Source organism: Hypomesus nipponensis, chromosome 14, assembly GCF_054491055.1.
Source record: "Hypomesus nipponensis isolate SF chromosome 14, ASM5449105v1, whole genome shotgun sequence".
NCBI classification, from domain to species: domain Eukaryota; kingdom Metazoa; phylum Chordata; class Actinopteri; order Osmeriformes; family Osmeridae; genus Hypomesus; species Hypomesus nipponensis.
The window spans coordinates 13,168,782-13,196,442 of NC_140374.1; the positions used below are offsets into that span (position 1 = coordinate 13,168,782).

General features: G+C 48.1%; 3 protein-coding genes across 11 annotated transcripts in view; 2 read left to right on the forward strand and 1 right to left on the reverse strand.

Annotated features, from left to right (window-relative positions):
• Nucleotides 1-42: 42 nt before the first annotated feature.
• On the forward strand, nucleotides 43-11,233 carry LOC146258675 (ovochymase-2). Of its 3 annotated transcripts, none has more exons than XM_084671217.1 (21): nucleotides 43-180; nucleotides 1,436-1,550; nucleotides 2,022-2,119; nucleotides 2,428-2,525; nucleotides 2,771-2,943; nucleotides 3,092-3,187; nucleotides 3,391-3,542; nucleotides 3,821-4,040; nucleotides 4,745-4,835; nucleotides 5,018-5,151; nucleotides 5,405-5,545; nucleotides 5,958-6,088; nucleotides 6,571-6,664; nucleotides 6,792-6,923; nucleotides 7,402-7,506; nucleotides 8,841-9,033; nucleotides 9,265-9,319; nucleotides 9,608-9,800; nucleotides 10,071-10,213; nucleotides 10,440-10,596; nucleotides 10,978-11,233. In XM_084671217.1, the coding sequence occupies exons 2-21, from the start codon at nucleotides 1,463-1,465 to the stop codon at nucleotides 11,052-11,054; spliced, it is 2,571 nt and encodes an 856-aa protein (XP_084527343.1). In that variant the 5' UTR covers nucleotides 43-180; nucleotides 1,436-1,462; the 3' UTR covers nucleotides 11,055-11,233. The 3 variants fall into 3 exon arrangements, with proteins under 3 accessions (XP_084527343.1, XP_084527341.1, XP_084527342.1); XM_084671215.1 differs by having other exon boundaries at nucleotides 8,886-9,033; nucleotides 10,068-10,213; XM_084671216.1 differs by having other exon boundaries at nucleotides 8,886-9,033.
• Nucleotides 11,234-12,092: 859 nt separating this feature from the next.
• cyb5r2 (cytochrome b5 reductase 2) lies at nucleotides 12,093-15,518 on the forward strand. Its single transcript, XM_084671226.1, has 9 exons — nucleotides 12,093-12,282; nucleotides 12,662-12,805; nucleotides 12,963-13,035; nucleotides 13,318-13,424; nucleotides 13,545-13,674; nucleotides 13,845-13,928; nucleotides 14,171-14,256; nucleotides 14,522-14,621; nucleotides 15,154-15,518. Exons 1-9 carry the CDS (start codon nucleotides 12,268-12,270, stop codon nucleotides 15,324-15,326), a joined length of 912 nt encoding a protein of 303 aa, XP_084527352.1. The 5' UTR covers nucleotides 12,093-12,267; the 3' UTR covers nucleotides 15,327-15,518.
• A 469-nt stretch (nucleotides 15,519-15,987) lies between these two features.
• ppfibp2b (PPFIA binding protein 2b) overlaps nucleotides 15,988-27,661 on the reverse strand; it is a 52,237-nt gene continuing 40,563 nt past the window's right edge. For 3 of the 7 annotated variants that reach the window (XM_084671218.1, XM_084671223.1, XM_084671224.1), the window contains 13 exons: nucleotides 27,294-27,354; nucleotides 27,009-27,047; nucleotides 26,395-26,530; nucleotides 24,575-24,607; nucleotides 24,211-24,346; nucleotides 23,762-23,890; nucleotides 23,338-23,488; nucleotides 22,444-22,555; nucleotides 22,202-22,290; nucleotides 21,751-21,873; nucleotides 21,457-21,582; nucleotides 20,900-21,088; nucleotides 18,867-19,981 (listed from right to left, as the gene is read on the reverse strand). In XM_084671218.1, coding sequence (XP_084527344.1) covers nucleotides 19,793-19,981; nucleotides 20,900-21,088; nucleotides 21,457-21,582; nucleotides 21,751-21,873; nucleotides 22,202-22,290; nucleotides 22,444-22,555; nucleotides 23,338-23,488; nucleotides 23,762-23,890; nucleotides 24,211-24,346; nucleotides 24,575-24,607; nucleotides 26,395-26,530; nucleotides 27,009-27,047; nucleotides 27,294-27,354 — 1,513 coding nt within the window. In that variant the 3' untranslated portion in view covers nucleotides 18,867-19,792. Of the gene's footprint in view, nucleotides 16,365-16,796; nucleotides 16,863-18,319; nucleotides 18,434-18,866; nucleotides 19,982-20,899; nucleotides 21,089-21,456; nucleotides 21,583-21,750; nucleotides 21,874-22,201; nucleotides 22,291-22,443; nucleotides 22,556-23,337; nucleotides 23,489-23,761; nucleotides 23,891-24,210; nucleotides 24,347-24,574; nucleotides 24,608-26,394; nucleotides 26,531-27,008; nucleotides 27,048-27,293; nucleotides 27,355-27,661 lie in introns of those variants that run through there. The other 4 variants (XM_084671225.1, XM_084671221.1, XM_084671222.1 and 1 more) reach the window with 4 other exon arrangements.

Genomic DNA, 27,661 nt, shown 5'->3' on the forward strand with positions numbered 1-27,661 from the left:
CCTTTGAGTAGCTTGTATCGCTGCTCCTTGCCTCCCTCTAACTGGCTACTTCAGCTCTGGGTCGAGACACAAAGGAGCTTTGTTGGCATCCGGAAAATAACATTAACTTGCAATATAAATATCATCATTATCATCCACACTACTGTAAATAGCCTACTTGTTAGATTTTCACAGCCTCTGGTAAGTCAAAAATCCACTCTATTATATTTTGCTGCACGTGTCTACAGGTGTCAAAATTAGACATTTATATTACTTGTCCAAGAGCCACTTGCCAGCAGACTTACAAATAGGTTAGCCACTATAGTGCATAATTAGTAAATTTAGGCAATAGCAGATATGCTAATGAAGACAGAGGTTTGTGGTTCTAAATACGTTTTATGAGCCAAGGAATGGTCTGTATTTTAACCTGGCTACATGGGTAATAACATCAATTCATTTCAAGATTAAATCTATTTTAAGGATTGGACAGTGAACTAAAAACTACAATTATTTAATAGGCGATGAAGTGTACATCATCGATAATATTCTGTTCTACATTGAGAACAGAATATTGTCATTTGTTCTACTGTAATAGATCTGGTTAAGATCTTGCAAAGACGGTAGCAATACACTGTAGCCTACTTCGAGTGGTATGCCAACGATGTATGTGTTTTCAAACTTCATGATGGTATTAACACCGCACTGTAAGGGCTGTTAGTTCATTCTCTTTATTTGGCATTCTTTGATGACCAACACTCCAAAACGACGGCAAACAAATCCATTCAGAAATCCCTAAAGAAAGGAAACAAAAGAATTACAGCAAAGTAAAATGTATTGTGTCACATCTCGTAAATTTTTCAAAGGCTGTGTTGTCACTGGTCTATAGACCATATAGCTACAGTAGTATATGGGCACTCATCTCAAATGGAGGACTTGACGCTGTATTTCAGTTATAGCCTATCTATGTGTCTTTCCAATTGGTAACGTCGGTTGCTACAAATGGTTGAGCGTTGTGGGCTTACACATTTAATTTCTAAACAATGCACTGTCGATCATCGATCTCTATTCATCTCTGTTACCTCCAACAAAAAGTGAAGAAGACTCTACCTCTTCAAATCACACTCGAATAAAAAAAAATATATTTTTCTGTCCCTCCATCTCCGTTTCATTCTTTTGATCCAACCCCTGGCATGACGTGCCTGTGGTCAGGTTCACAGTCTGCTTCTCCCAGCATGCTTTGCTTTGTCCAGGGTTTATAGCCGTCTAGGCCTGTCTCAGGGCTGTTTTATTAGTTGGTTTGTTGGTCAGCAGGAGAGCTTGGGGGCTCTGCTATGTTGGGGATGTCACCCTTTGACTAATTGGACACACACACACAAACCTGCACACACATGTCATGTACACAACACACACACACACACACACACACACACGTATAAACAGTCTGTTTTCCCCCCAGTGAGGCCCCAGTCGGTAAGGAGTCAGGATGGGTATTTGGGGTGCGAGGATAAAGGGAGTTGTTCTCTGTCTGTGCTTGTGTCTGCTCTGTGGACAGACACCTTCTCACACTGCTGGTGAGTACTCTACACCAGTGGTTCTCAACACTGGTCCTCAAGTACCCCCTGTCCTGCATGTTTTAGATATTTCCCTGTTCCAACACACCTGATTCAAATGAATGGTCGTTAACAGGCTTCTGCATAACTAGATAACGACCCATTCATTTGAATCAGGTGTGTTGGAGCAGGGAAACATCTAAAACATGCAGGGCAGGGGGTACTTGAGGACCAGGGTTAGGAACCACTGCTTTACACACCATCCATGCATGATCACAGGCACACCACTCACACACACGGTCTCTGGGACTCAGACTACACACTCTGAACATGACTACAGACAACAATCCATGTTGAATGATTCCAAGTTCAGGGCCTATTTGTGCTTGGCAGTACAATGTAATAGTGAGAATTCAATGTTTCTAAATGACTTGAATGAATCCGGTTGGATGTTAGTAGTTTCGGACCAAACTTTGAGTCTCTGCCCTTCAGATGCAAAGTGTGGGGCTCCCCGGGTGAGGAGCTTGCTTGACCGGTCATTGAGGGTGGTGGGAGGAACAGAGGCCAGACACGGCTCGCACCCATGGCTGGTCAGTCAGCTTGTTACATTACATTCCTATAATATTTGGTTCATTTAGCAGATGCTTTTGTCCAAAGCGATGTACAAATAGTGCATATACAAAGTACAATATCTCCAGGATCAGAAGTGCAAAGTGTGTTGTTCTGTCTCATATCATTATCTTATCACCAGCAAACATATCAGGATAATAGAAATAATGGTTATATCCGCTAAACAATATTTAAACAACTATTTCAAGTGTCCTGTGGTGAATGCAGAGGTGTGTAGTAGAGGTGGTTGGGTGAACAGACTTCATAGGGTCTTCATGTTGACGCTCAGGTCTCTCTGAGGTCCAGAGGGGCTCATTTCTGCGGAGGGGCTATCCTCAGTGACCGCTGGATCCTGACAGCTGCCCACTGTGTGTCCAGCATCTCTGAGTAGGTACTGTCCACCACACACAGACACCAGCCCTCAGACCAGTAGGATTGTACTGTTCTAAGTAGAACGTTTGGGGTTTGACAAGGTGGCCCTTGAACAGGAAAACACAGTGGTCCTCTTATCATTGGACACATTTGTGTTCCAAGATGTTCCAAGACGTTTTTTTTTAATAATGTTTCAATATGTTTCAAGGTGTTCTCTCATGTTTGGTGTCCTGTGAGTTCTGGAGTATTGTCCCCCACAGTGAGTTCCTGGTGGAAGTGAGCGTTGTCATCGGAGAACATGACCGCAGGGTTCTCGATGCTGAGGAACAGGCCTTCACCGTGAGGAACATCAGAGTCCATGACAAGTACCGCTACTACTGGCCAATGAGCTATGACGTTGCCCTATTAGAGCTCAACACACAAATCCAATTGGGTAACGCTCTCTCACTATTGATGTTGTGTAGCCTCAAAACGACATGTCTGGATGTGAAGCCTACTTGAGCACTTTTTGTATTTTAAATATTGCTCCTTACCTGACCCGGCTATGGTGCAGCAGTAAAGCAGGGTTGTGTTGTGTGTAGGTAGTCGGGTCCAGCCCATCTGCCTACCTGTCCCCAGTGAGGCCTTCCCCCCCAGGTCCAACTGTGTCATCGCAGGATGGGGTCGCATCACAGAGCGTGAGTCCCACAGACCTGGGTTCAAGTCCCACCAAGGCTGTGATACATCTAAAACGCACACGGTCTGAGAACTGGCCTGATTCTGGTCGCAAAACAAGACCAGAATGACTGTTGTCTGCGTGCCGTTGAAGTGGCTGGGTTCCAGACATATGACGACTGGTCTGACCTTCCAGTTGATCGAGTGCCTGTCTTCACCCGAACAGGTGGCCGACTGCCTGCTGTTCTGAGGGAGGTACAGCTGGAGCTGTTGGAGAAGGCCAGGTGTAGCTATGTGCTCCAGACCCTCCGCCGCCCCCAGCCCAGCTACACCGTGCTCTGTGCTGGCTACGAGAGCGGGGGCAGGGACGCCTGCCAAGTGAGAGATACTGTCTGCTCTACTAAACTAGCCGACTCTACTGTCTGCTCAACTAAACTAGCCTACTCTACAGTCTACATTAGATAACATAGGCTACGCTACAGTCTAGATAACCTAGTCTACTCTACAGTCTAGATACATATAGTTGTTTTTTCCAAATGTGGACATTTCTGTTTTGTGAAGTATTCTGTAATACTGTGTATTCAGTTTCTGTGTGCATGGGTGTGTGTCTGGTGCGTGCGTGTGCATGTGTGGGGGTATGTGTGTGTGTGTTCCAGGGGGACTCCGGGAGTCCTCTGGTGTGTCCGTGGGGGGGTGGCCACTGGGTGCTGGCTGGAGTAACGTCCTGGGGTAAGGGCTGTGGAAGGAGCTGGAGCAACAACGAGGGAAGGAGCCCGTCCAGGAGAGGCTCCCCGGGGGTCTTCACTGACGTCAGCCTGCTCCTGCCCTGGATCAAGACCACCATCAGGGGCCTGGAAGCTCCCATGAGGACACATAGTAGGTTGAATGCTTGAATGCCACTAAGGTCTCACTGTGTCCATGGGAGTTGGTTTGTCCTTGTTTGGCTGTGGGGAGAGAGATGGTCGGGTGTGAGGGTTTGTGTAGCAGACCGAACAGAGAACTGCGGAAGCCTTGGAGGAGAGGAAGAGAAACATTTTTCAAGAGAAAAAAAAGTCTTTGATTTTCCGTTTGGACAACTTATCTTGTTTGGATGATTTGGTATCTTGTTCAGACCAGTTGGCCTATTATCTTGTTTGAACGCCCATGGAGCGGCCCTAACTACTCTAGCGTAGGCTACCTGTCTGCCGCCCGTGGCACAAATGGATTTGAGCATGCCAATTTCGTAAACTAGCTTGCATGGGTGAGGTTGAATATCTGTCAACATTTGCAACAAAGTAAACAAGTCATTAGAACTCCTTATCAACTTGTTGAAACTTGTCTCTAAATGAGACAAGAAGTAGCCCGAACACTATACAAACACGTTTGAACAACTAACAGGTCCCATCGATACATCTTTTTAAGAAAAAATAAATAAAAAATCTGCTTGGCTTCCAGGGCTCCCGTAGATACCAGTGGAGGAATACTTTAGTATGTTTTCATTTTGTAATACACACCGTGAGTCTTTGTTCCTCCATTTAGTTTCTTTGTGAACATGTTTATTTGAATACTTATAAACCTGTGTGTGTGTGCGTGTGTTCCAGGCCTGTGCAGTGTCAAAGATGGGCACATTTCTGGCCATGAAGGACTGATCAGAAACCCTTCCTTCCAAGGTCGTCACTATGAAAACAATGAGTAGGTGTCACTCTGGGACACTGAACAGTACAGTACATATAATACTAATACTGAAAATAATATCTCTTTGGCCAAAGACAATAACTCTTACCCCCCCCCCCCCACACACACACACATGCATACAGTCTGATATGTGGATGTATTTCTCCCTCCCTGCTCCCCTGGACTCCCCCCTCCTGGAGGCTGTGCTCCTGGTCTATCCTGGTCCCTCCAGCCCAGTGGATCCTGCTGGAGTTCCTGGAGATGGACCTGGAGAATGACTCTCTCTGCTACTCCGATCAGCTGGTAGTCTCTCTAACCAAGGACAAGCCTGTGGGTGAGGGTGTGTGTGTGTGTGTGTGTGTGTGTCTGTCTGTCTGTCTGTCTGTGTGCACACAGCGCCTTGTGAAAGTATTCAGACCCCTGACAATTCTCTCATGTTACTGAATTGCCAAAGGTGGACGTACATGCGTGAGCGTAAGCAAATATGTGTTTAAATGCTTGCGTGTGTGTGTGTGTGCGTGTGTGTATGTCTGTGTGTGTGAGTTTGTGTGTGTGCGCGCGATTTGACGGTGTGTTGCGTGTCGTAGCGAGGTTCTGTGGCAGTACCCTCCCTGGACCCGTGCTGCTCCACTCCCATGGTGCATCTGTGCTCTTCGCCTCTGATGTCACAGTGACAGGAAGAGGATTTGCCCTCAGGTTCAGTGCTGTGGACGGAGATTCTCTGTCGGGTAAATGATGTACACACGCACACACACACAACAACAGATCTCTCTCCCCATGTTCTCTTTATCACCCACACATCCTCATCTGCTCTTATTCATCTTACCCTCGGTCACTCTCACTCTCTCTCCGTCACATTCTACTTCTGTCTCTGTTATTCTCTCTCTTCCTCTGAGGACTGACGAGAGGCAGTCAGGAGACACCCAGCAATCCCATGACCCTGTAATGAGATGCAGTAGGGATGTGATCACACACACACAAACATACTGTACCCCCCCCCACACACACACACACACGCACACAGATACCCACTAAGTTAATATCATAGTCTATGGAAAAGGATGAGATTAAGGAGCCACAGAGAACACATGGCTGGTCACAAAAATTATGCCTTTTATCTGTGTGTGTGTGTGTGTGCAGAGACAGTGTGTGGCACAGTGGTGCTCCAGCAGGCTCAGAAGGCGGTACACAGTCCCAACTACCCAGACTCCTACAGCAACAACTCTGTCTGCCGCTGGGTCATCTACGCTCCCGAGGGCCACGTCATCAAGGTTACACACACACACACACACACACACACACACATAAACAGATGTACACAAAAACAGATGTACACACGCTGACTTACACACACAATACAATTATGTACACATGCACACATACACATTCACACACACAGAGGTACACACACTCACACACCCACACAGTCACACAGTCATCCCCTGGTGCAGTGTGAATCTAGGGCATATCCTCTGGAGAGCTATTAAACTTCATCTCCTCTCTGTTTTGCACTAGTGGGAGGGACTCCTCAGAGGGCCTGCTCCCTAGTGGCAGCAGTCATGAACACAGGCCGCAGAGGCAGTGAAAGTGTAGCCTGACCTCAGAAAGATCAGATTCCCTCCGTGCCCAGACACAACATGAACTTGATACTCGCTTTGATACCGCAGCTTACAGATGTGATCGTACCATCAACAAATCAGCAAAGCGTCCCGTAATCCTGTACGCTACCACTGTGCTGTTCTCTGTCCTCCAGCTGGACTTTGAGGACTTTGACTTGGAGCAGTCCCACCACTGCGAGTACGACCACCTGACTGTGTTTGGAGATGTGCACAACAGAGAGGATATAGGTACACAACTTCATCAACCCACACACAGACACACACACACGTGAATGTACACATCACTTGCATGTTCACACACATACGCACACCCTATGCGGACGAGTGAATCCGTCATGTTTCCTGTCTGTGGCAGCCGTGCTGTGTGGGCCGGGCATCCCTCCCTCCATCCTGACCTACGACAGCGTGATGGTGCTGCAGTTCAGCTCTGACGGCTCGGTCACGCGCAGGGGCTTCAACGCCACGCTCTCCTTCATCAGCCACACCGGTGAGGTCAGGAGGTCAGGGTCAGGAGGTCAGAGGGTCAAGTTAAGTGGAGAGTTCAGCTTGCTCTTGTGTGAGGAATGATTCATAGGACGAGAACTCTAAAGAATTATTAGGAATTATATATATATGTATTTTCGTCATATTGGAATTGAATGTCATGTTAACTTCAATTTACTAACCTGAGTCTTTAACGCGCCGTATTTATTACCATGCCTCTAGAACCATTATGAATCTGACCTGAACATTCATACTTAATAATCAAATTACGTTTACATTTAGTCATGAAGCAGACAATTTTCTCCAAAGCAACATACAAACGTACATATAGTAAGTGCAGCAGCTAGTCAAGGACTACAACTGCGCAGCTTCAACAGTATTACTGTGGGTAATGCCTAGGAACAATCTGTGGTACAAGACACAATACCACCACATCACTTCTCAAGCACAACAACCCATCTCAAATACAACATTCCAAACAGACCTGCAGCAGCAGGAGTACAGCCATCTGGAGGAGAGGATGGACAACCAGGAGGAAGATGAAGAGGATGAGGAGGATGGTGTCAGTCTTCGTTATGCTTTGCCTGGTTAGTCCTCCATCTGTTACTCCGACTGCTCTCTCTCTCTTTCTCCTGCCCCTCTCTTTTTCTCTCTCTCACTCTGTTTTTCGTCTGTCTCATCTCTATCTCTCCTGTTTCTCTTCTTTATCTTCCTTTTCCTGGCTTTTTTTCCCATCTGTTTCTCCATTTCCCTCTTTTGTCTCTCTCACTCTCTCTTTCACTCTCTGAATGTCACACTCTCTCTCTTTTACTCTCTGCATCTCACTCTCTTTCACTCTGAATCTCTCTCTCTCTTTTACTCTCTGCATCTCACTCTCTTTCACTCTGAATCTCACTCTCTGTATCTCACTCTCTCTCTTTCACTCCCTCTCTCTCTTTAACCCCCCCTGTGATGAATATCTTGCGCTGTGCCACGTTGTGTCACACGTTTTATCAACCAGATCATTATTCTAAACAGGTGCTCTAAATGAGTGTTGAAGCAAACACCTAATAGGCAGCTCTAGCTCTCCAAGAACAAGCTTGGGCAGGCCTGGGTGGAGGTATGTGACGTGTGTACCATGTGTATACTGTGAATGCACTGTGTGTGTACTGTGTTTATACTGTGGGTTGACAGTGTTTACACTGTGGGAGAGGGCTGCCCAACCCTGTTCTTGGAGAGAAAGACACGTTTTCATTCCCACCCTAATCCAGCACCTCTAATAATGAACTAGTTGACAATCAGAGTCATGTTTGTTACCATTGGGGTTAGTCAAGCCCTACACAGGGTACATCTCCAAGACCAGAGCTGGAGTGTAAGCCCACAGGAGGGTACATCTCCAGGACCAGAGCTGGAGTGTAAACCTACAGGAGGGTACATCTCCAGGACCAGAGCTGGAGTGTAAACCTACAGGAGGGTACATCTCCAGGACCAGAGCTGGAGTGTAAACCTACAGGAGGGTACATCTCCAGGACCAGAGCTGGAGTGTAAACCTACAGGAGGGTACATCTCCAGGACCAGAGCTGGAGTGTAAACCTACAGGAGGGTACATCTCCAGGACCAGAGCTGGACAGACCTGCTGTGGCAGTGTGTTCTAGACTGGAGAATGTTTCTGTTGTGTCCTATTGAAGTGATCCTAACCTGTAAAGAATCAATGGAAATGTATCAATTGAGTAAAGTAGAATTGAACCAGTTCTTCAACTCAAATGGCCTAACTTAAAAAAAACATGATTTCATCTATTTTCAGGAATCGTTTACAGTGTAATACGCCCAAGCTTCTAAAAAATAATCTCTGTTGTCTAAATTACTTTTGTCCTCAGTTGTTTTGTCCACAATCTTGGATACTGTGTGTTGTCTAAATAGTCTAAATATGTGTGTGTGTCAGGGTTCACACAAACATGTGGAATGGCTCATCCTCCTGTTGCTCCAGCTCTAGGGCCTTCTCCAGGGGAGGGGGGTCCTCTACGACAGTCTCTACCCTGGAACGTGCACCTTAGCCTGGGCACTGAGCACGTCTGCTCTGGGGCCATCCTGCAGCCCTCCAGGGTCCTCACTGCAGCACACTGCCTCATTGGCCTGTGAGTCACTCTCTCTCTGTTTCTCACTGTCAGTCTGTTTGTCTCTGTCTATCTCTGTCTGTCTGTCTGTCTGTCTGTCTGTCTGTCTGTCTCTCTCACTCACTCACTCACTCACTCTCTCACTCTCTCTCTCACGGTCTCTGTTTCTCTCTTTGACTCTCTCTCACACACACTTAGAATGTATGACTCATTTGAAATGAATGTATAGTTGCACCATGCGTTGCTTTGCAGGGAGGAGAGATCCCTGTGGTTGCTGTCTGTGGGGAAAGGAGAGCCCGGTCAACAGGTATGTACAGGTCTATCTCTCTCTCCCTCCCCTCTCTCTCTCTGTCCTTCCATATGTCACTCCTCGTGCACCTCTCTCACACATTCTTCCTCTCCTCTCACTTCTCTGTGCTCTCGTCACCTGTGTGTGTGTGTCAAAGGATGAGGATGTTGTGGAGCCGTACAGTCACCAGGTTGACAAATGTATGTGAATCAATCATCACCTTTCCTTGTGTGTATCTGTGTGTGTGTTCTTGTGTGTTCATACATGCGTGTGCATGCATGCATGTGTGTGTGTGTGTGTGTGTAGAGGCATGCCGTGAGCAGGGTGCTCCTCCACCCCCACTACGACCCCGTCACCCAGGACAACGATGTGGCTCTGTTGGAACTAGCCACGCCCCTTCTCCTCGATGAGCACGCTCAGCCCCTCTGGCTTCCTGGCTCAGGACAGGAAGTCCCGCCCACTCAGGGGTGCACGCTGTCAGCGTGGGAGGAGCGGACAGGTCATTTATATTACCCAGCAGCCCCTATCCACAGCTGACATATGCATATGCCCATATGTCATATATGTTGCGGTTGTGTGTGTAATGTTGTAACTCATGGCATATATGTTATAGTAGTGCGTCATGTATGTCGCAAATACATGTAATGTATGTTGTGGTAGCACGTGTTGAGTATGTGGTGTTTGCAGTTGTGATTACACCTGCCGTGTTAGACTTGAACATGTAGTTCATGGTTGACATGTCATGTATGTTGTGATGGTGTGTCAGCAGGTGGGGTGTGGAACAGCACAGTAGGACAGCAGACGGTTTGTCTAGTTAGCCTCGCTGACTGTGAGAGCTGCTACCCTGGAAGACTCAGCCCAACAATGCTGTGTGCCAGATCTCCACACTACAACACCCAGCATCCCTGCAGGGTGAGGGAGGCCACAGGGCGCTCATGGCAAATGTTGTCTTTATATAGAGGAGGCACAGTGCAGTGAATGGTGTTTGTGGTACTGCTACGCCATCTGGTGGGTTCACGGAGCTTGACATGTTCCCTTCTCATCTTCTTGGGTCTCCTCTACCCTCTTCTCCCCTTTCGCCTCCTGTCCAATGTAACTTCTCCTCTCCTCTCTTCTCTCCTCCCCCTCCTCTCCTCAGGTGGGGTCTGGGGCTCCCCTGGTGTGTCAGAGGGGGGACTCCCACCCTGTGCTCCTGGGTCTGGGCAGCTGGGGGGAGGGCTGTGGAAGCCACCGGAAGCCTGGTGTGTTTTCCTCCATGGCTGCTGTCAGGGGCTGGGTCCAGGACCAGCTGCAGGGTGAGGAAGGAGGGGGATATGAGATGCAGGGCATAGAAGTCTGAAGTCTGTTCTGAGCCAGAATTGTTGCGTTGGACCTGTCAGTGTATGGATTCTATGACACTGACTATGAAAATGTACTGTTACAGAACTATACGCTTCTGGTTTCTTGATTTTCTGCTCGACTTTTGTGTCACTTTAAATCAAAGCTTCCGCTAAATGATTAAAAAAGTATTCTTTAAGTCAAAAAATGAAAAACGTATTCAGATTGTTTTCAATTTTTCCCATTGAGTTTCTACTTGGTGCCTGTCTTGAATATCCTGAGTCAGTCCTCACTGTTTCTCAGTTTCTAAGCCTAAACTCAGGTCCCTGCTTCAGGTGTTGTTATTGTGTGTGTTCCAGGTGCTCTAGGCCTAGCAGTCCCAGACGACCAGACTAGCAGGGACTCTCAACAGGAGCAACTCACCTCAGGACGATGACTGCTCTGGAGATTCCAGCCCTCTAGCAGATGAAAGACTAAACTGACAAACACAAATGCAGTGCACTGCAAATGCTCTACTACTGCAGTTCAGAATCCTGAATACCACCATTTGCACATTCATAAAAGAAAAAAAAAAACGTATTGTAGAATTGTATTCATTCAGCCTGTGGTCTCACCTTTCTGTGTCAACTGCTGACTCTGGAGGTGGGGATCCCTCCCTGAATCGATCCTCCTAAGGCAGAGGTCTTGAACCCTGGTCCTCAGGGACCCCCTGTCCTGCACGTTTTAGATGTTTCCCTGCTCCAACACACCTGATTCAAATGACTGGGTCGTTATCCAGCTCTGCAGAATGACCATTCATTTGAATCAGGTGTGTTGGAGCAGGGAAACATCTAAAACGTGCAGGGCAGGGGGTCCCTGAGGACTAGGGTTGAAGACCTCTATCCTAAGGTTTCTTCCATTTTTTTTCAGTTCTCCTGGGAGTTTTTCCTTGTCTTCTTTGAGGGTTTAGGTTTGCATATGTGAAGCCCTATGCAATACTGCCTGTACAAAGGACTCTACAAAAACATTAGGATTTTTTTTGCTTTTTTTTTTTTGAAATACCTGTTAGCCTTTTTTCATTAGCATAGGTGCTGTATTAGCATGTGCTCAGTGGCAGCATGTGCTTTGTGTTAGCAGCATGTGTGTTGTATTAACTTGTGCTTGGTTAGCATTTGTTCTGTGTTAGCCTGTGCTATGTTTTATCCTACTTCATATGTTGTGTGCTTTGTTAGCCTGTGTATTGTATTAATTAACCTGTGCAAGAGTAAAGTTGATCTTGATCTGCAGTTGTCTTGCAGAAATCAAGCCCAGTTAAAGTGACATGGTGTAATACATTGTCGGCAATGTGTTTGTATTGCTAAGGTTGACCAATTATTTTTGTATGTCTTAAATGTTGCTCATTGTTGAAAGTAACCTTTCTCCATGCACGCACGCACGCACGCACACGCACACGCACACACACACAGTTCTCTTAACTGTGCTGTGTCATGGTGACTTCTCCACTCCTATTGGGCTGTCCTTCATTCCACTTGCTGCCCCTCCCCTTTTGAGGCGTGTGGTTCAAAGGTCACCCAGCAGTTGTGGCTCCGTTGCAGGGCTGGACTCTGATCAGCCGTCTCAGTCACTCTCACCGACTTGCAACTTCACACAGTCGTTCACAGACAGACGCTATGGAGCAGGATCTGGTAAGAACGAGCAGCTACTCTGCATTTGTCTTTCAACATTTTGTTGCTTGGCACCTTTTAACTTTCTCCCTCCTTTGCTTTTCCTCTCTATTCATCTAGAAAAACGAACCATTCTAAGGGTCTCCAACCCTGTTCCAGGAGAGCTACTTGCCTGTAGTTTTTTTGCTCCAACCACACTTGTTTGACCTGATTCTACACTAGCTACCTGATCAACCAGCTCATTACTAGAATCAGGTGTGCCAGATTAGTGTTGGAGCGAAAACCTCTAGGCAGGTAGCTCTCCGGGAGCAGGGTTGTCCGGGAGCAGAGCCCTGGTCTGGGGTCACAGGTTTTTCCGACAGTGTTGTCATGTTGGTGTTGGTGGTGTGTTGTGTTGCAGACGGTCCCTGTGGTGGTGGGGGTGTCGGTCGTAGTCCTCACTGGTCTCTACTTCCTGTTCACTGGAAGACCAACGAAGAAGCAACTGCCCCAAACCCTCCAGGATCCCACAGTGAAATACTCCTTACCGCTCGTAGAGAAAGAGGTAGGTCACATAGTAGCCACACAGGAGCACTGAATGAATGCAGTCATTCTTCTTCGTGGACAAGCAGGTCACTGTCTCCCACGACAACGAGAAGCTCTGCCTGACTTTAGTCAGTGTAAAGGCCACCGTTGCAACCGCTGCTAATGTGTGTCGACAGGACATCAGCCATGACACCAAGAGGTTTCGTTTTGGTCTCCCTACTCCCTCGCACGTCCTAGGACTACCCGTAGGTACTGTCAACACACACACAGTACACACACACATGCAGTATACACACTCATTGCCACGCACACACATACAGAACACTCATTCATACACTCACGCACGCATACAGTACATGCACTCATACACATGAACACACATACAGTACACACACTCAGACGCAAATACTTTGACATGCTTTTCATCTGATGTCTAGAGGCTGTTCTACAAGAACTGGCACGAAGTGAGTTTAGTGTAATGAATCAACTCCCTCTTCTTCCCTTTGTGTGTGTCTGTGTGTGCGTGTGCAGGACAGCATGTGTATCTGTCTGCTAAGGTGAACGGGGCTCTGGTGGTCCGAGCGTACACGCCTGTCTCCAGCGATGAAGACCAGGGCTTTGTGGACCTGGTCGTCAAGGTACTGTAGCACTCCGCTGTGCAGCACGTCAATAACCACGTGGCTCTCCTACATTGTGGCGTGTTATGGTTGAGTTTGAGCCAATCTAACGCACCCAGGTGACCCAGGTCTTGGTCCCAGGTGTACCACAGGAACACCCATCCCAGCTTCCCCGAGGGAGGGAAGATGTCCCAGCATCTGGACGCCATGAAACTTGGAGACAAGATGGACTTCAGAGGGCCTAGTGGACTGCTGGTCTATAAAGGGAATGGTGTGTTTGTGTACTGTGTGTTTAACATTGATCATACACTCCTCTACCAATGTAGCAGGTATCGCTGGCATATTTAACCAGGAGGTGGCAGTGTGATGTAGCGCACAGTGATACTTCACTACTAGTCTCTGCTTCAGAGCTACAGGAACAGTTATCTTTCTTTCATCAAGGCACTTTTGCAATCCGACCTGACAAGAAATCCGAACCAAGGACCGGCAAGTTTAAACACGTGGCAATGATCGCTGGAGGAACCGGTAAGAACTCTTTTCTCAATGCAGCGTGTCCGTCATGTGACTGGTTTCGCGTTTCCCCCGCATCATGTCTTTACAACGCCTATTAACTTCTTTGCGAGGGGTCTAATGGTGCTCTCCGCAGGGTCGCTGAGGAAAACGCGATTAGCGCTTCCAGAATGCATTTGCATAATTCCTCAGCTGCATGTGTAGGCCTAGAGCGTTCAGTCGTAAACAGGCTTAACGGGGGGTGGCTGTGCTTGCAGGAATCACCCCCATGCTCCAGCTGATACGCAGCATCGCATCCGACCCAGACGACATGACATGCTGCTCCCTCATCTTCGCCAACCAGGTCGGTCCTACTCCTCCCCCCTTCCGTCAAAACGTTAAAACAAGTACATTTGACTCAGTGCAGTCCGAAGATTTAACTTGCTAAGATTTCTAAGACTCACGTGTCGTTTTACTTTAATCAAATCACTCCTTAGCGCAGGACCTCATCGGGCCCTCTGTGGGGGTAGAGCAGTGTGCTGGTCTTTCCTCTGCAGGCTGAGGTGGTTGGTGAGGAAGCCGCTGTCTGGTTGTAGATGCTAACAGGCTGATCTCCCTGTGCTCTTCAGACAGAGAAGGACATCCTGCTGAGGGAGGAGCTGGAGGACGTGTTGAGCAGCCACCCGGGCACACTCAGCCTGTGGTACACCCTGGACAAGCCCCCGCAAGGTGAGACTGACTGGTCCCTGCACAAGCCTCCGCAAGGTGAGACTGACTAGTCCCTGGACAAGCCCCCGCAAGGTGAGACTGACTATTCCCTGGACAAGCCCCCGCAAGGTGAGACTGACTGGTCCCTGCACAAGCCCCTGCAAGGTGAGACTGACTGGTCCCTGGACAAGCCTCCGCAAGGTGAGACTGACTAGACCAGACCAAACCAATCTTTTAACAAGCCTCCACATGGTGAGGCCAGGCCAGACCCTGGGCAGTTCTTTATGTACTCAATATTGTACTGTACATGTAACTAATTGAAACAATTTCCCCTTGGTTATTCCTTAATTATAGTAAGATCTTGCTTTCTATTTGCATTTAGCTTTGCTTAAGCCTGCAGCTAGAACTCACCTTTTATATTATGCAAATGAAAGTAGGCCTGGTATCTTTTATTTAGTCCTGTATTGTCCCTGTTACAAAGTGATATATTCAGTTACTACTTGATTTGAAGTGTGTCCTGCTTGAATGTTGAACTGGGATTCCTAATCCACAGGATGGAACTACAGTTCTGGGTTTGTCAACTGTGACATGATCAGAGAGCACCTTCCTCCTGCAGCTGACGACGTGCTTATTGTCATGTGTGGCCCACCTCCCATGATCCAGTATGCCTGCTTGCCAAACCTGGCAACGCTGGGATATAAGACAGAGAATATATTTGCATATTGACTTATCAAAGATGCTCATATGAACACACTATGTCCCTTTCACACACAGGATCTCAACCTGGCAACATTGGGTCACAACACAGGCACCCCTTTACTGTACATTTCCATAACAAATCTCAAGTTTTGTAAATGTATATACCTGTTTTGTGTAGCATTTGAGTGAGATGAATTAAATGTTCTTCTGAATTGAGAACAGGTTTTTGAATGTTGTGAAACAGTAACCATACACATTTTCTTCACTATCAATGTTCTCCTTTCAGCATTTCAGTTGGGTGCTTGGCTTTGTATAGCCTAGATAGCCATAGCTTTACTCCGAATATAAATCTCCACTATGTGCTTCATGAAGCCAGCCAACTCAAACACCAATCCTCTCATTTACATGGTGCTTCTTTGCTACAGTATTATCCACTGTACTTAGCTACTGTACCACCATGCATAATCCTCCACACATTTAATCCTCCAGCAGAGATAGACATAACTCCACACATTTTTACTTTCAATGCTTTCACCACCTAGTTCCACCACTCAGTTCGAGTACTGGGTCTGTATCGCACACTTCTAAGAAAATAGTCCACGCTAATCTAATGAACAGTCATTTGGTTTAGAAATACAGTCCAGTTTAAATAAAAGTTTTGGGGAATTACAGAACAACAACACCCCTTTATTCCTTCTTAGAAAATGTACAAATCTGTGGAAAGATGTACCGAATAGTAAACAGATGTGTGTGTGTGTGGGATGTGTGTGTAATATGTTAGTTTCATCACAAGCAACACACCATAATATCTTAGCTAGCACCGAAAAGCTTCAGATGTTATCTTCAAGTTACACAGCTGAAATAACTGGCTGATGTCAAGGAAGCGACAGGCAGTAGCTTGTGACGAACATGCTAAGAACGTGATTAGCTGCTGACAGACACTACAGGTCAGTAGTCCAGACAGAAGACCCCGCCAGTGAGCAGCAGGCAACCGATGAGTGTTCCTGTGCAGTTTGTTGTCGATCCAGAATCTCCACAGTTCTATAGAGTCGTCTCCCTTATACACTGAAACACAGCAACACAGAACCTAGCAGTATCTGTGGTAGACAACATTTTAGCAACAGGCTAACATTTATATAAATGTGTATTCTTTCATACAGCATAGTAGTGTCTCTCTGGGTTTCTCTCCCGATTGATACTTGATCCAGAACTCGACTGAACGCAGTCACTCCGTTAATGAAGAGACGGACAAAACACTTTCTCCATCACCTGTCACTGAGAACACTCCCACTTCTCTATTTACAAGTACACTTCCCATTGTCTCACAATCATCGTATCACATCGAAAACATTGGTAACAGCAGGTCAAACCATTCAAATACAGGACCTTGTACAATTTGACTTTAGACAGTCACATCACTCTACAGAAACATCACTCCGTTTTGGACAAAAGACAAAACAGTCACCATGAAGACCGTGACATGGTGGGAAGACTCACCAGTATGACTCTTCCTCTGGTACTATCTGCTGTGTGAGGTCCAGGCCTGCCCTCCTCTCTGCCCCCCTGAGGAGACACACATGTGGGCTGGAAGGCTCACCTGGGCAGGTGCACCATCCTCCAGGAGGTCACTGACCCTGGTTAGTGATGCAGGAGCCCTGGGCTCTGGATGAACTGACGCTGGACTGCTAATTGTTGGACTGGGGAGGAAGTATCCTATAGAAGCTTGCATGGACTCCCAGCACCAGGGGTGATGATGTGCTCCATAGAAACGGGAGTTGTCAAGCGACAGACCTCACCTGCCTACGGTGGTGACGTTTACAGAGACGTGTAAAGAGAACCTGTTTTTGAACCTGTTTTGGTCTGAACGCAGGTGGAATTAGGGCCTTTGTTTGACTTGTGCCATGAGCTGTGTGTGTGTGTGTGTGTGTGGGGGGGGGGGGGATCAGGTGGGATATGACCTAGTATCTAAAACAAACAGTTCTTATACAAAAAATTATGCATGAACAACAAGGTCAATTGCATAGGCTTGGTCCTTAGAAGGAAAACCTATGAAGGGACTTGTAAGTTTTTAGGGCCCTTAAACTACTCAGTGTGTCCTGGCTCCTCCACACAGTGAATAAAGCCTCTTTATCAAAGGGGCTGACCTCACCCGTGGCTACATAGACACAAGGTACAGGGCATGTTGTGATGAGGGCATTGTGAGGTGAGGGCTGTGAGGTGAGGGCAGTGAAGTGAGAGCATAGTGAGGTGAGGGCAGTGAAGTGAGGGCATAGTGAGGTGAGGGCAGTGAAGTGAGGCCATATTGAGGTGAGGGCAGTGAGGTGAGGGCATAGTGAGGTGAGGGCAGTGAAGTGAGGGCATAGTGAGGCGAGGGCAAAGCATTGTGAGGTAAAGGCATTGGGAGGTGAGGTCAGGAAAGTGGTCATTTCCGCTGGTCATGACGGCTCCAGGAGTTAGGGGCTGGGGGTGTGAGGCTGTGACGGGTTCCTTCTCTGTGATTGGCCGGCAGGTTAGTGGGTGAGCCGCGTTCTCAGACCAGCGCCGTCTGGGTGCGTCTCCGCTCCTTCACCACCTGGTCTCGGCTCAGCAGGTACTGGAGAGGGGCGGGGAGGCCGGGGTTAGCTGCAAGCCTCTACAACCTAGCTCCAACTCTAATGCTTTGATATCAAAGGCCAGTTTACACTGCCTCAACGTAGTTCAACAAACACCGACAAACACGAAACATTATACTGTTGGCTGTTGGGTTTAGAATGTTTGGAAAGATAACTGTCTTTTTCACTGCCCCAACAAATGTCAACAGGCATGCCACACCAAACAAAAACAGCTCAATAATTGTTGGCTGTTGACGTTGGTTTTGGCAGTGTGAACTGGCCTATAGATGCTGGAGGGCTGGGATTACTGACTAAAGCACTTTGCAACAGTTTTTTGACCCTGTGGAATACAGCGGAGAAGTGTGGTCGTGTGGGTCAGGAAGGATGGAATTTGGGTTACAGCTGAACTCAAGACAGTTTCCTGTTTACCTGGTTAATCTGAGAGGTGGGATAAGAGTTGAGAAGGGTTCTACTCACGGTGAGGTTGTTGATGCCATCAGACAGTGCTTCTATCTGCAGCACTGTACCCTCTGTGATCACCACCTGTAACAGGTCCCACATTACACCCCCACACACACACACACGCAAGCAAGCACACACATACAGTAGTACACCTAAGGGTGTGTATGGTATGTATATTTGAGGGTAGGGCACCCTGACCACACAGGGTGCATGCTGGGAGGAATCTGCTTCCTCCCACATGCAGGCGGCCATCTTGGCTCAGATGGCTCTGAGTGGATTATGGAGGTGAGTGCTGATGAGGATGACAGCAGGTTAGAGGATGATGTGTGTTACTGAAGCAGTCTCTCAACACAGCCTACAGTCTCAGACATGTCTGCTTGATGTATTGAATGGACTTCATGACAAGAGATCCAGAAGTAATCCTTACATTTTTGTCTATATACTCCCTTTCTTGAGTGAGATAACAAGTATTGAGATGGTGTGTGTTTGGAATGGTGAAGAAAATAAAACAGTGTCACACTTGGGATTTTTATTGGTGTTTTTGAATAAAGGTATGTACAGTCACATGACAACTTGAGCTTCTTTTCTTGAAGCATGATCTTTGATTATAAAAAATACTAAAACAGTCAATTAATATGAAAATAACAGTGCAAAATCACAATCTGTCAAAACATGCACAGTTAGACAATTATCTGTGCTTTTTTGTTGATCCATCAATATATATATATATTAAATAAATCCCTCCGTATGCAAATATTGCATAAGATCAATATATATATATATATATATACATGTCTGACAAACAATATTATACTTTTCTACTGGTTGGGAATATCTAAGATTGTTACACTGCTATATCTTAAATAAATAAAATAAACATTTCTTTGGTGCACATTGTTCAAAACAGTGGTATGATTCATACGGTTGTATTACAGAGGCCAGGTGCAAGATCCACATGGAATATGGGATATGTAGGCTCTACAACTATTAAACTATACTGGGATCGCAGTGGGGGTTTGTGGGAGTTGTAGGCTACATGAGCCCACCTCGACCCTGTGTGTTGCAGTTCAGTAGCAGGGGGTTAGATGATGGCACATAGGGAAGGGTGTTGTGGCTGGGTTTGATGTTTAACAAGCCAGTAACATCTTATACCCTCAGGTATATTAGTTTGATTGATTGCTTGATTTAGCTAACTTAAGACATTTTAGATTGATGGCACCAAGTAGAGTAGGTCGGTCAAACGCTAAATCAAGCACACCCACGGAAGGTGAGGAGCGTTGTCTGCCAGGATCTGATGATCCAGGGGGAGGGGTCTGGGAGGGGGGGGGGGTGAGGGTACGAGGGGTGGTTGAGGAGGAGGAGGGGTTGTTATTGGCTGCAAGCAGAGATGGCTTGATTGGCTGATGAGAAGCATGGGCGCCGTGGGGGTGTGTGACGGGTTCAGCTGTCGTCGTGTCCCACCTGCTCCCGCCTGTCCGGGTCACGGTCCAGGATGGGGCTGAGGCCCCGGAAGCCTGCGTAGGGCCGCTGGGAGCCGTTGGCCTGGGCCTGGCTCTCCAGAGGACAGATGTAGTCGGTGGAGTCGTCCGCCTTCCGCCGCCTCAATGTCGAGAACCCCAACTTCTTAGGCTGGAGAGAGGGAGAGATGGAGACAGAGAGAGAGACAGACAGAAAGAGAGAAACAGAGAGAGAGAGACAGACAGACAGAGAGACAGAGATGGAGACATAGAGAGACAGACAGAGAGAGAGAGACAGACAGAGAAACAGAGATGGAGACAGAGAGAGAGAGAGACAGATAGAGAGAGAGGGAGAGAGAGAGAGAGAGAGAGAGAGAGAGAGAGAGAGAGAGAGAGAGAGAGAGAGAGAGAGAGAGAGAGAGAGAGAGAGAGAGAGAGAGAGAGAGACGGGGAGGTAGAGAGGGAAACAGACAGACAGTCACAGAGAGAGACATAGAAGTTAACATACAGGTAAAGGTAAATGTGCTGAGGAAACCCAGACACACTCAAAGAATCAAGCTCCCTCGTAAGCATCAACATGAATGCTAGACCCCCCGGGGACGGGTTATCTATCCTGTGCAGCTTACGGGAGATTCCCGAGCGTGCAGAAAAATAGACCTGAGATCATCACTTCCATCCAGACACGCTGAGAGCGCCGGGCCTGGAGCTTCCACACGTGTCGTCTAAGCTGCGGGTGTGCTGACCATGTGGGTGATGCTATCTGGGCCTCGCCGGCTCCCTCCCTCCCTCCCTCCCAGGCCCCAGGGCTCAGCCTTGAGTACCACACAGAGGAGGATTCATTTGTTTCCGTCTCTCTGGAGCGCGGAGGGGGGAGATATGGAAGGTGGCGGGGGAGAGGGAGCGCGCGTGTGTGCGCATGAGAGAGAGATGGACGGAAAGAGAATGGGAGGACAGAAGGGAGGACGGAGAGTGAGAGGACACGTTTGAGTTGGTCTGTGTGAGGGCTCCTGTCTCCCTCTCTCCTTGCCTGTACCTGCGTGGAGGAGGGCTGTGTCTCCTATCTGTGGTGCTGAGGGGTTGCGTCTCTCACCTTGACCTTGGCCGTGGTGCTGAGGGGGCTGTGGCCGGTGGCCTCCAGGTAGTCCCTCTTCTCCAGCTGGGCCGAGGAGCCCACCAGGGAGCTGAAGTTGGTGCCCAGGTGCCTCCTCAGCAGGGTCTTCTGGGGCGGGATGTTCAGCAGCATGGCCAGCGTGTCCGAGTTGAAGCGAGGCTCCAGGATCTAGGACGGGGGGAGGGGGGGTGGAGAACAGATGGACTTCATATGGAGGACATTGCACTGGACGGGTGCGGGTCGGTTGCAGAAGGGATACACGTGGACGTGTTTCTGAAAAGGTCAAAGGTCAGATGGCGTCTTTGTGTTTATGCCAAGCACGCACGCTTTCTCTCTTCTGCTTGGTCTCTTTCTTTCTATCCCAAACGTCTGTCTTTCTATATCTTATCATTTTTTTTATCACTTTCAATCCCTATATATTCCCTCTCTTTCTCGCTCGCTCTCTCTCTCTCTCTCTCTCTCTCTCTCTCTCTCTCTCTCTCTCTCTCTCTCTCTCTCTCTCTCTCTCTCTCTGTCTCTATCACACACACACTTACGATCAGCCCCCCGTGCACGCCGCTGCCCCTCAGGTTGGGGGCGTACTCCGCCAGGTCCACAGACCTCAGCCACTCCATCACCCTGTGGTTGGACCACTGCACCACCTCAGACGGGGACGTCTTGTTCTGTGGGGGGGGGGGGGGGGGGGGCATACAGTCACCTCAGACATAAACACTCTCTTTTTCATTTGAAGCACACCAAAACATGAAAATACATCCGAGTTTGTGTCGATAGAGTACAGACAACACAGGCCAATGAAGACGCAGACACACACGCCCCCCTCCTGGCCTCACCTCGTCCCCCGGTCTGCGCTTGAGGCAGTGGGGGTTGAACTTGTTGACGTGGAGGACGTGGATGGCACACTTGATGCTGAGGTGGTGAAGCTGGCTGGTGACTTTCAGGAACAGCAGGTCGTTCTGGGGGCAGAGGGGAGGGGTGGAGAGGAGGGCAGAGGGGAGGGCAGGAAGTTAACTTGCGGGGGTCAGTCCGGGTGCGACTGTTGAGTCTTGTGACTACGGGAGATGAAAGGCGAGAGGGCAGCAACGTTCTCCGAGACGGGAGGCTCGATGCTCAGACGACTCGGCAAAACACTTGAATGTGCACCGCGTTTTCCAATTATTCGCTTAATAAACAATTGTTGTCATCGCAGCGCATCAAATCTCCCGAATACTCAACACGCCGTTGCGGAATGATCGAAATGTGTTGCGGGTTGGAACCCCAGAGCCAGTGAGCGATGTGCTTTACCACAGTGAGGTACTGCAGAACCCTGCCATCCACCCGGCTCTCGTGGAACTGGTCCTTGTACTGGGGCAGGCCGATGTCATCCAGCCAGCCTGCACACAGAACACACATAGCCCTACGCACCTCAGCATTCAAAACCACAGCAAGCCAACCTTGCTATGAACGCTATTTGTACTGGATAAAAGTGACGGCTAAACGAACGAGATGGCATTTCGAAACCGTGCTCTGTTTGTTTGTTTACATACGTGTGACCCAGACGTGGTCCAACTCGGAAGACTTCTCAGTCTGTCTGGAGTTCAGAGACTTGACAGCCAGCTGCACCTTCTTCCTGTGGAGAGGATTCTTGATGCCCAGCTCCTGGTCACACACACAATCAATACACACAGATGAATTAAACCTCTTAAATTCACTCATTACTGTAACTTGAGCTGGTATCACTGGGGTTAAACCATTTTTCACAATCCCAAGATTCTCACAAAAGCATCATCAATCTGGGCACACTGAAAGGTTGTTGTCATGGAGACCTGTGTCTGAGTAAAGGATGTGTATATCAGCTCCACCTGCAGATAGGGGATGGCAGGTGAAACAAACTGGAGACCAGAACCAGACTGACAGGTGGAACTAGACTGGGATTGGACAGACAGAGCAGAACAGGGACGGGATAGGAAGCCCTGAGGGCAGGGGCGTACCCTGTCATTGTTTTGACAGCTAAACCAATGGAGATTTCACAGTCCTGTATGGAGGTAGGTGATTGTGTATGTGTGTGTCTCTGTGTGCATATTCTCGTGTGTGTTTATGTGTGTGTGCGTGCATGGGGCTCTCGACTGAAACTTTATACAATGCTCTGTAGCCGACGGAAACCAAAGATGCCAATCAAACCCCCTCTGGATCACGCGTCCAAAACTCTACAGGAAGCTGAGCTCAACAGGTAACGAATGACCAGTATTTAGAGACCCTGAGCATGTTGTTTATCATAGAGTGACTCGACACTTTCACTTTTGTAATATACAAGAAAACTGTCAAAAAAAAGAAGTTGCGGACAATGCTATATGCCGACGACGGCCCCTTTTCAGCAGACCCTGTCACATATGTTTGTGTGTGTGTGTATATAGTGTACACGTGTGTTTCTATGTGTGTACCTTCTCCAGGTCCTGAGGAGTGGCGGAGAGGAGGGTCTGTCCGCTAGTGACCCAGTGGCGAGCCAGCTGCACATATTGGCCAAGCCCAGACTCTGACAGCCAATCACACACCTGGTCTGTTGTCCATCTAGGGAAGGGCGTCTTCTGGTCTCTGGAGACACACACACATGCACACAAACCCACACAGTCAGGCGTGAGATCATGTTAAACACAGCCTAGTGAGCCAGATCTCATAACTACCCTAGGAGGACTGCTGCACTGAACCAAGCAGAACTAGGACACAGAATATATATATATATATATATATATATATATATATATATATATATATATATATATATATAGAGAGAGAGAGAGAGAGAGAGAGAGAGAGAGAGAGAGAGAGAGAACAGAGCACAAAACAGGCTGTACTGATTAAGCATACCTCAGCAAGGAGAGCGTGTCTTTGGCCCGGGCCAATCTGGGGCCAGCTGTGGCTCTGAACCCGCCCCTTCGGAACTCCCCCATGTCTGGCTCCTCCCCCTGCATGCTTCCTGATTGGCTACGGCGGATCCTGGGTCCGAACAGATAGATAAGGATACGGTGGAAAGCGCGTGCGCGTGTGTCAGCGTGTGTTTGAATCGGTGTGTGTGTGTGTGCGCGTGAATGTGTGTGTTTATGTGTGTGTGTATATAGATTTGTATGCATGCGATTTGTGCTTGCATTAAGTGTGTGTCCACCTGTGTGTGTGTGTGTGTGAATATGCATGTGTGTATGTGTTAGAATTTTGCGTATCTGCCTGTGTGTGTAGGGGTTTGTGTGTGTGTGTGTTTGCGTGTGAGCATGTGTGCGTGTGTGTCTGCCTGTGCTCATGTGTGTGTTTGCAGCACTCACTTCCCCCACAGCTTCCTGATGCCCCTGGTGCTCTTCCTGTTCTCCGGGGAGACGGGGGAGTGCTGTCCAGAGTCCAGCCCCGAAGACAGAGGGGACAGGTCGGACAGCAGCGCCTCACCCAGGCCCTCTGGCCTCCCTGGAGCACACAGGAAGACCAGACATCAACCACGCAACCTGGCATCGCACTGGCTAGGAGGAGCTTGTGTCACCAAGATCATCTGAAACGGTTTGGGCTGTAACGCCCCCTTCCACCCGCCCGCCCACACCCCTCCCAACCCCCTTCAGTGAGGATGTGATGTCAATAATTAAGTGTCAGATCTGTGTCATAAGCAGTAGATAGTGTGCATATCCATGCAGTACCCACCGACTTCAAACAGATCAAGTCTCCCACGAGACCCTGAGCAGAAGTTAGCATGGAGGGAGGAGGCGGGGAGAGAGGGAAGTGTTAATCACCGCGGATAGAGTGCACCAAAGCCTGCTTATGTCCATAATTACACTCTGTGTCGAGATGATCATCTTTATCAGCTGAGTATTCACTGAGTAAGTCTTGGAAGGAGGGCGAACCTCCCTCGCCTGTTTTGATATCGTTTAATACCCTGGAATGTGACTCTGGAATGAGTCAGAGGAATGTCACTATGCATCCATGTTTGTTTACACAGAGAGAGAGTTCCTTCTGGTTGATTCAGTGTCTGAGCTCAGCATGCACCCCTCATGTCCACACACCTCTCCTCTGGCTCTCTCCTATCTCAAAGAGATGCATATGGGGGATTTGAACCTATGACCTCTAAATCTGCAGTGAAATGCTCTACAACTGAGCAAGAACTACAGTCTTTGACTCACTGAGGGTCCAAGTTGTACTCTGCTCGTGTGTGCTGTGTGCTAGTGTATGCTGTGTTTGCTAGTCTGTGCTGTGTCTGCTAGTGTGTGCTGTTTTGCTAGTGTGTGCTGTGTGTGCTAGTGTGTGTTGTGTTTGCTAGTCTGTGCTGTGTTTGCTAGTCTGTGCTGGTCTGTGCTGTGTGTGCTAGTGTGCTGTATGTGCTGTGTACTATAGTGTCTGTATACAGCACTGTACAGTCCTAAAGTGTATGTATACAGTGCTATACAGTGCTATAGTGGACATATACAGTACTGTGCAGTATTTTACAGTACTATAGTGGATGTATACTGTACTACACTGTACTATAGTATATATGCAGTACTATACAGTGCTATGGTGTATATAAACATAACTGTATACAGTACTATAGAGTAAGTATACAGTACTATACAGTCCTACACAGTACTATAGTGTAGGTATACAGTACTATACAGTACTACAGTGTATGTATACAGACTACACAGTTCTAAAGGGTCAGTATACAGAACTGTACAGTACTACAGTGTAAGTATACAGTACTACACAGTTGTACAGGGTCAGTATACAGAATTGTACAGTACTACAGTGTAAGTATACAGTACTACACAGTTGTACAGGGTCAGTATACAGAACTGTACAGTACTACAGTGTAAGTATACAGTACTACACAGTTGTACAGGGTCAGTATACAGAACTGTACAGTACTACAGTGTAAGTATACAGTTCTATACAGTACCCAGGGCTGGAGCACTGGCACTCCGACAGCGATCTTCAGCCAGAGATTAAGCAGCAAGCAGAGAGAGAGCACATAAACGGAGAGACAGACAGACAGACTCATAGAAAGACAAACAGACAGACACACGTCGGCAGAAACAGAGACAGAAAGACACACAGACAGACACGCAGATAAACAGACATACAGATAGGATAGTCAGACAGACAAGCAGACAGAGACAGACAGGCAGACAGACAGACAGGCAGACAGACAGACACGCAGATAAACAGACATACAGACAGGATAGCCAGACAGACAGGCAGGACAGTCAGACAGACAAGCAGACAGAGACAGACAGGCAGACAGGCAGACAGACAGACAGACAGACAGACAGGCAGGGAGGGAGGCAGGACAGAGGAGGGATGGAGAGGAGAAGGAGGAAGGTTAGTAAACAGAGAGGAAAAATGTAAGATAAATATACCTAAACAACACGTCCCAAAACCTTGATCGCAGTGATTCTGCTATTGCACACTGTCTACAACCAGAAGTAGCTTCTGGTTACAGATCACCCACCGACCCGTAATGGCATCTTGGCTGTGAAGTGCCGACTCACTCAGGTTGTAGTCATTGTCGTCGCTCTCCACAGGAGACAGCTGGACGGGCGAGTACTTCTCCCTCTGGCCGTTCACCTCCCGTCGCGACAGCTTCCCTGGGAGGGTCTGGTACTTGTTCATCTCCTGGGGGAGATTCTGGAGAGGGGGGCGGGGGGGGGGGGGGGGGCAGGGGTGGCAGGAACAGCAGAACAAGTCTCATCTAACTGTGGAGCCTCAATCACGAAACCTCTTCTAAAAGAAATATCGAGCACAATATCTCGTATGATTTGGAGATTCATATCTCTTGCCGTGTTACATAACTGGGTTCCAGACTTGGCCTGGCTCGAAGAACCATATTTTCCCAGTCTGTTCTATTCCAACTGATATGAAGTTCATGCTATAGTTCATGTTATTGTCTTGGCGTGGCCGTCACTAGCGTTTAGGAGACGGCAGGCAGAGGGCCGAGAGAGAGAGGGCTGGGGTCTGGTGCTGGCGGGTGTGACCCAGACTGCAGCTGACAGGAGCAGGTGAACCATTGGCCAAGTACAGGTCACATGGGACAGGCGAGTGGGCAGGGTGAAAAGTCAAAGGTCAGGGGGGTTAGCTGTCTGTGACGTCACGCAGTGTGAAATACCTCAGAGTCGGGTACGAGATGAACCGGTTCAGCTTCATGCTAGAGGCAGGCGGGGTAGCGCATGGAACAGAGAATGTAAGCACACACACACACACACATGCACACACATGCACACACAGGCAGGCGCACACACACACACACACACACACACTGTTAGTACAGCGACTAATAAAAGCTAGTAAAGACAGCAACTCAACACTTGCATTAGTGAAGCAGATGAGCAGGTGTTAGGTTGTGCTTGTTGACGGACACATCGAGAGAAGACAGGAAGTAGATCAAACGCACCTTTGGTAAGGAGCCGCTCTGCAGCTCCTCCAAGCTGCTGGACAGCATCCGTGGCTGTGACCTTTCAGGAAAACACACACACAGAGACACGCACACACAAACATAGTTCAACCAGAAAGTCACAAAGAACAGTTATGTTGTGTGTGTACGGACTGATATGTGTACAAAGATCTCTAGTTAGAGAAGATCTGTGTTTTGCTGTCAGTCATTAATATGACTGGCTGGTTCTAGTTCTGTTATGGCTGGTTTTGGTGTGGCTGGTTGAGGGGTCTGCATGACACCGTGCATGACTGTTACCTGATCAGAATTGACTGTGTGTACAGGGTTTCCCGCAGAAAATGTGTTAGTCAAGGTGGTAAGGTGAGATT

Bases quoted from the DNA above. Each gene is read 5' to 3' on its own strand.
- LOC146258675 (XM_084671217.1), top strand. From the start codon at position 1,463: ATGGGTATTTGGGGTGCGAGGATAAAGGGAGTTGTTCTCTGTCTGTGC. The intron at 5,152-5,404 runs GTGAGGGTGTGT...TGCGTGTCGTAG, and splicing joins AACCAAGGACAAGCCTGTGG to CGAGGTTCTGTGGCAGTACC. The intron at 10,597-10,977 runs GTGAGGAAGGAG...TGTGTGTTCCAG, and splicing joins GGTCCAGGACCAGCTGCAGG to GTGCTCTAGGCCTAGCAGTC.
- cyb5r2 (XM_084671226.1), top strand. The intron at 13,929-14,170 runs GTAAGAACTCTT...CTGTGCTTGCAG, and splicing joins AATGATCGCTGGAGGAACCG to GAATCACCCCCATGCTCCAG. The intron at 14,622-15,153 runs GTGAGACTGACT...CCTAATCCACAG, and splicing joins CCTGGACAAGCCCCCGCAAG to GATGGAACTACAGTTCTGGG.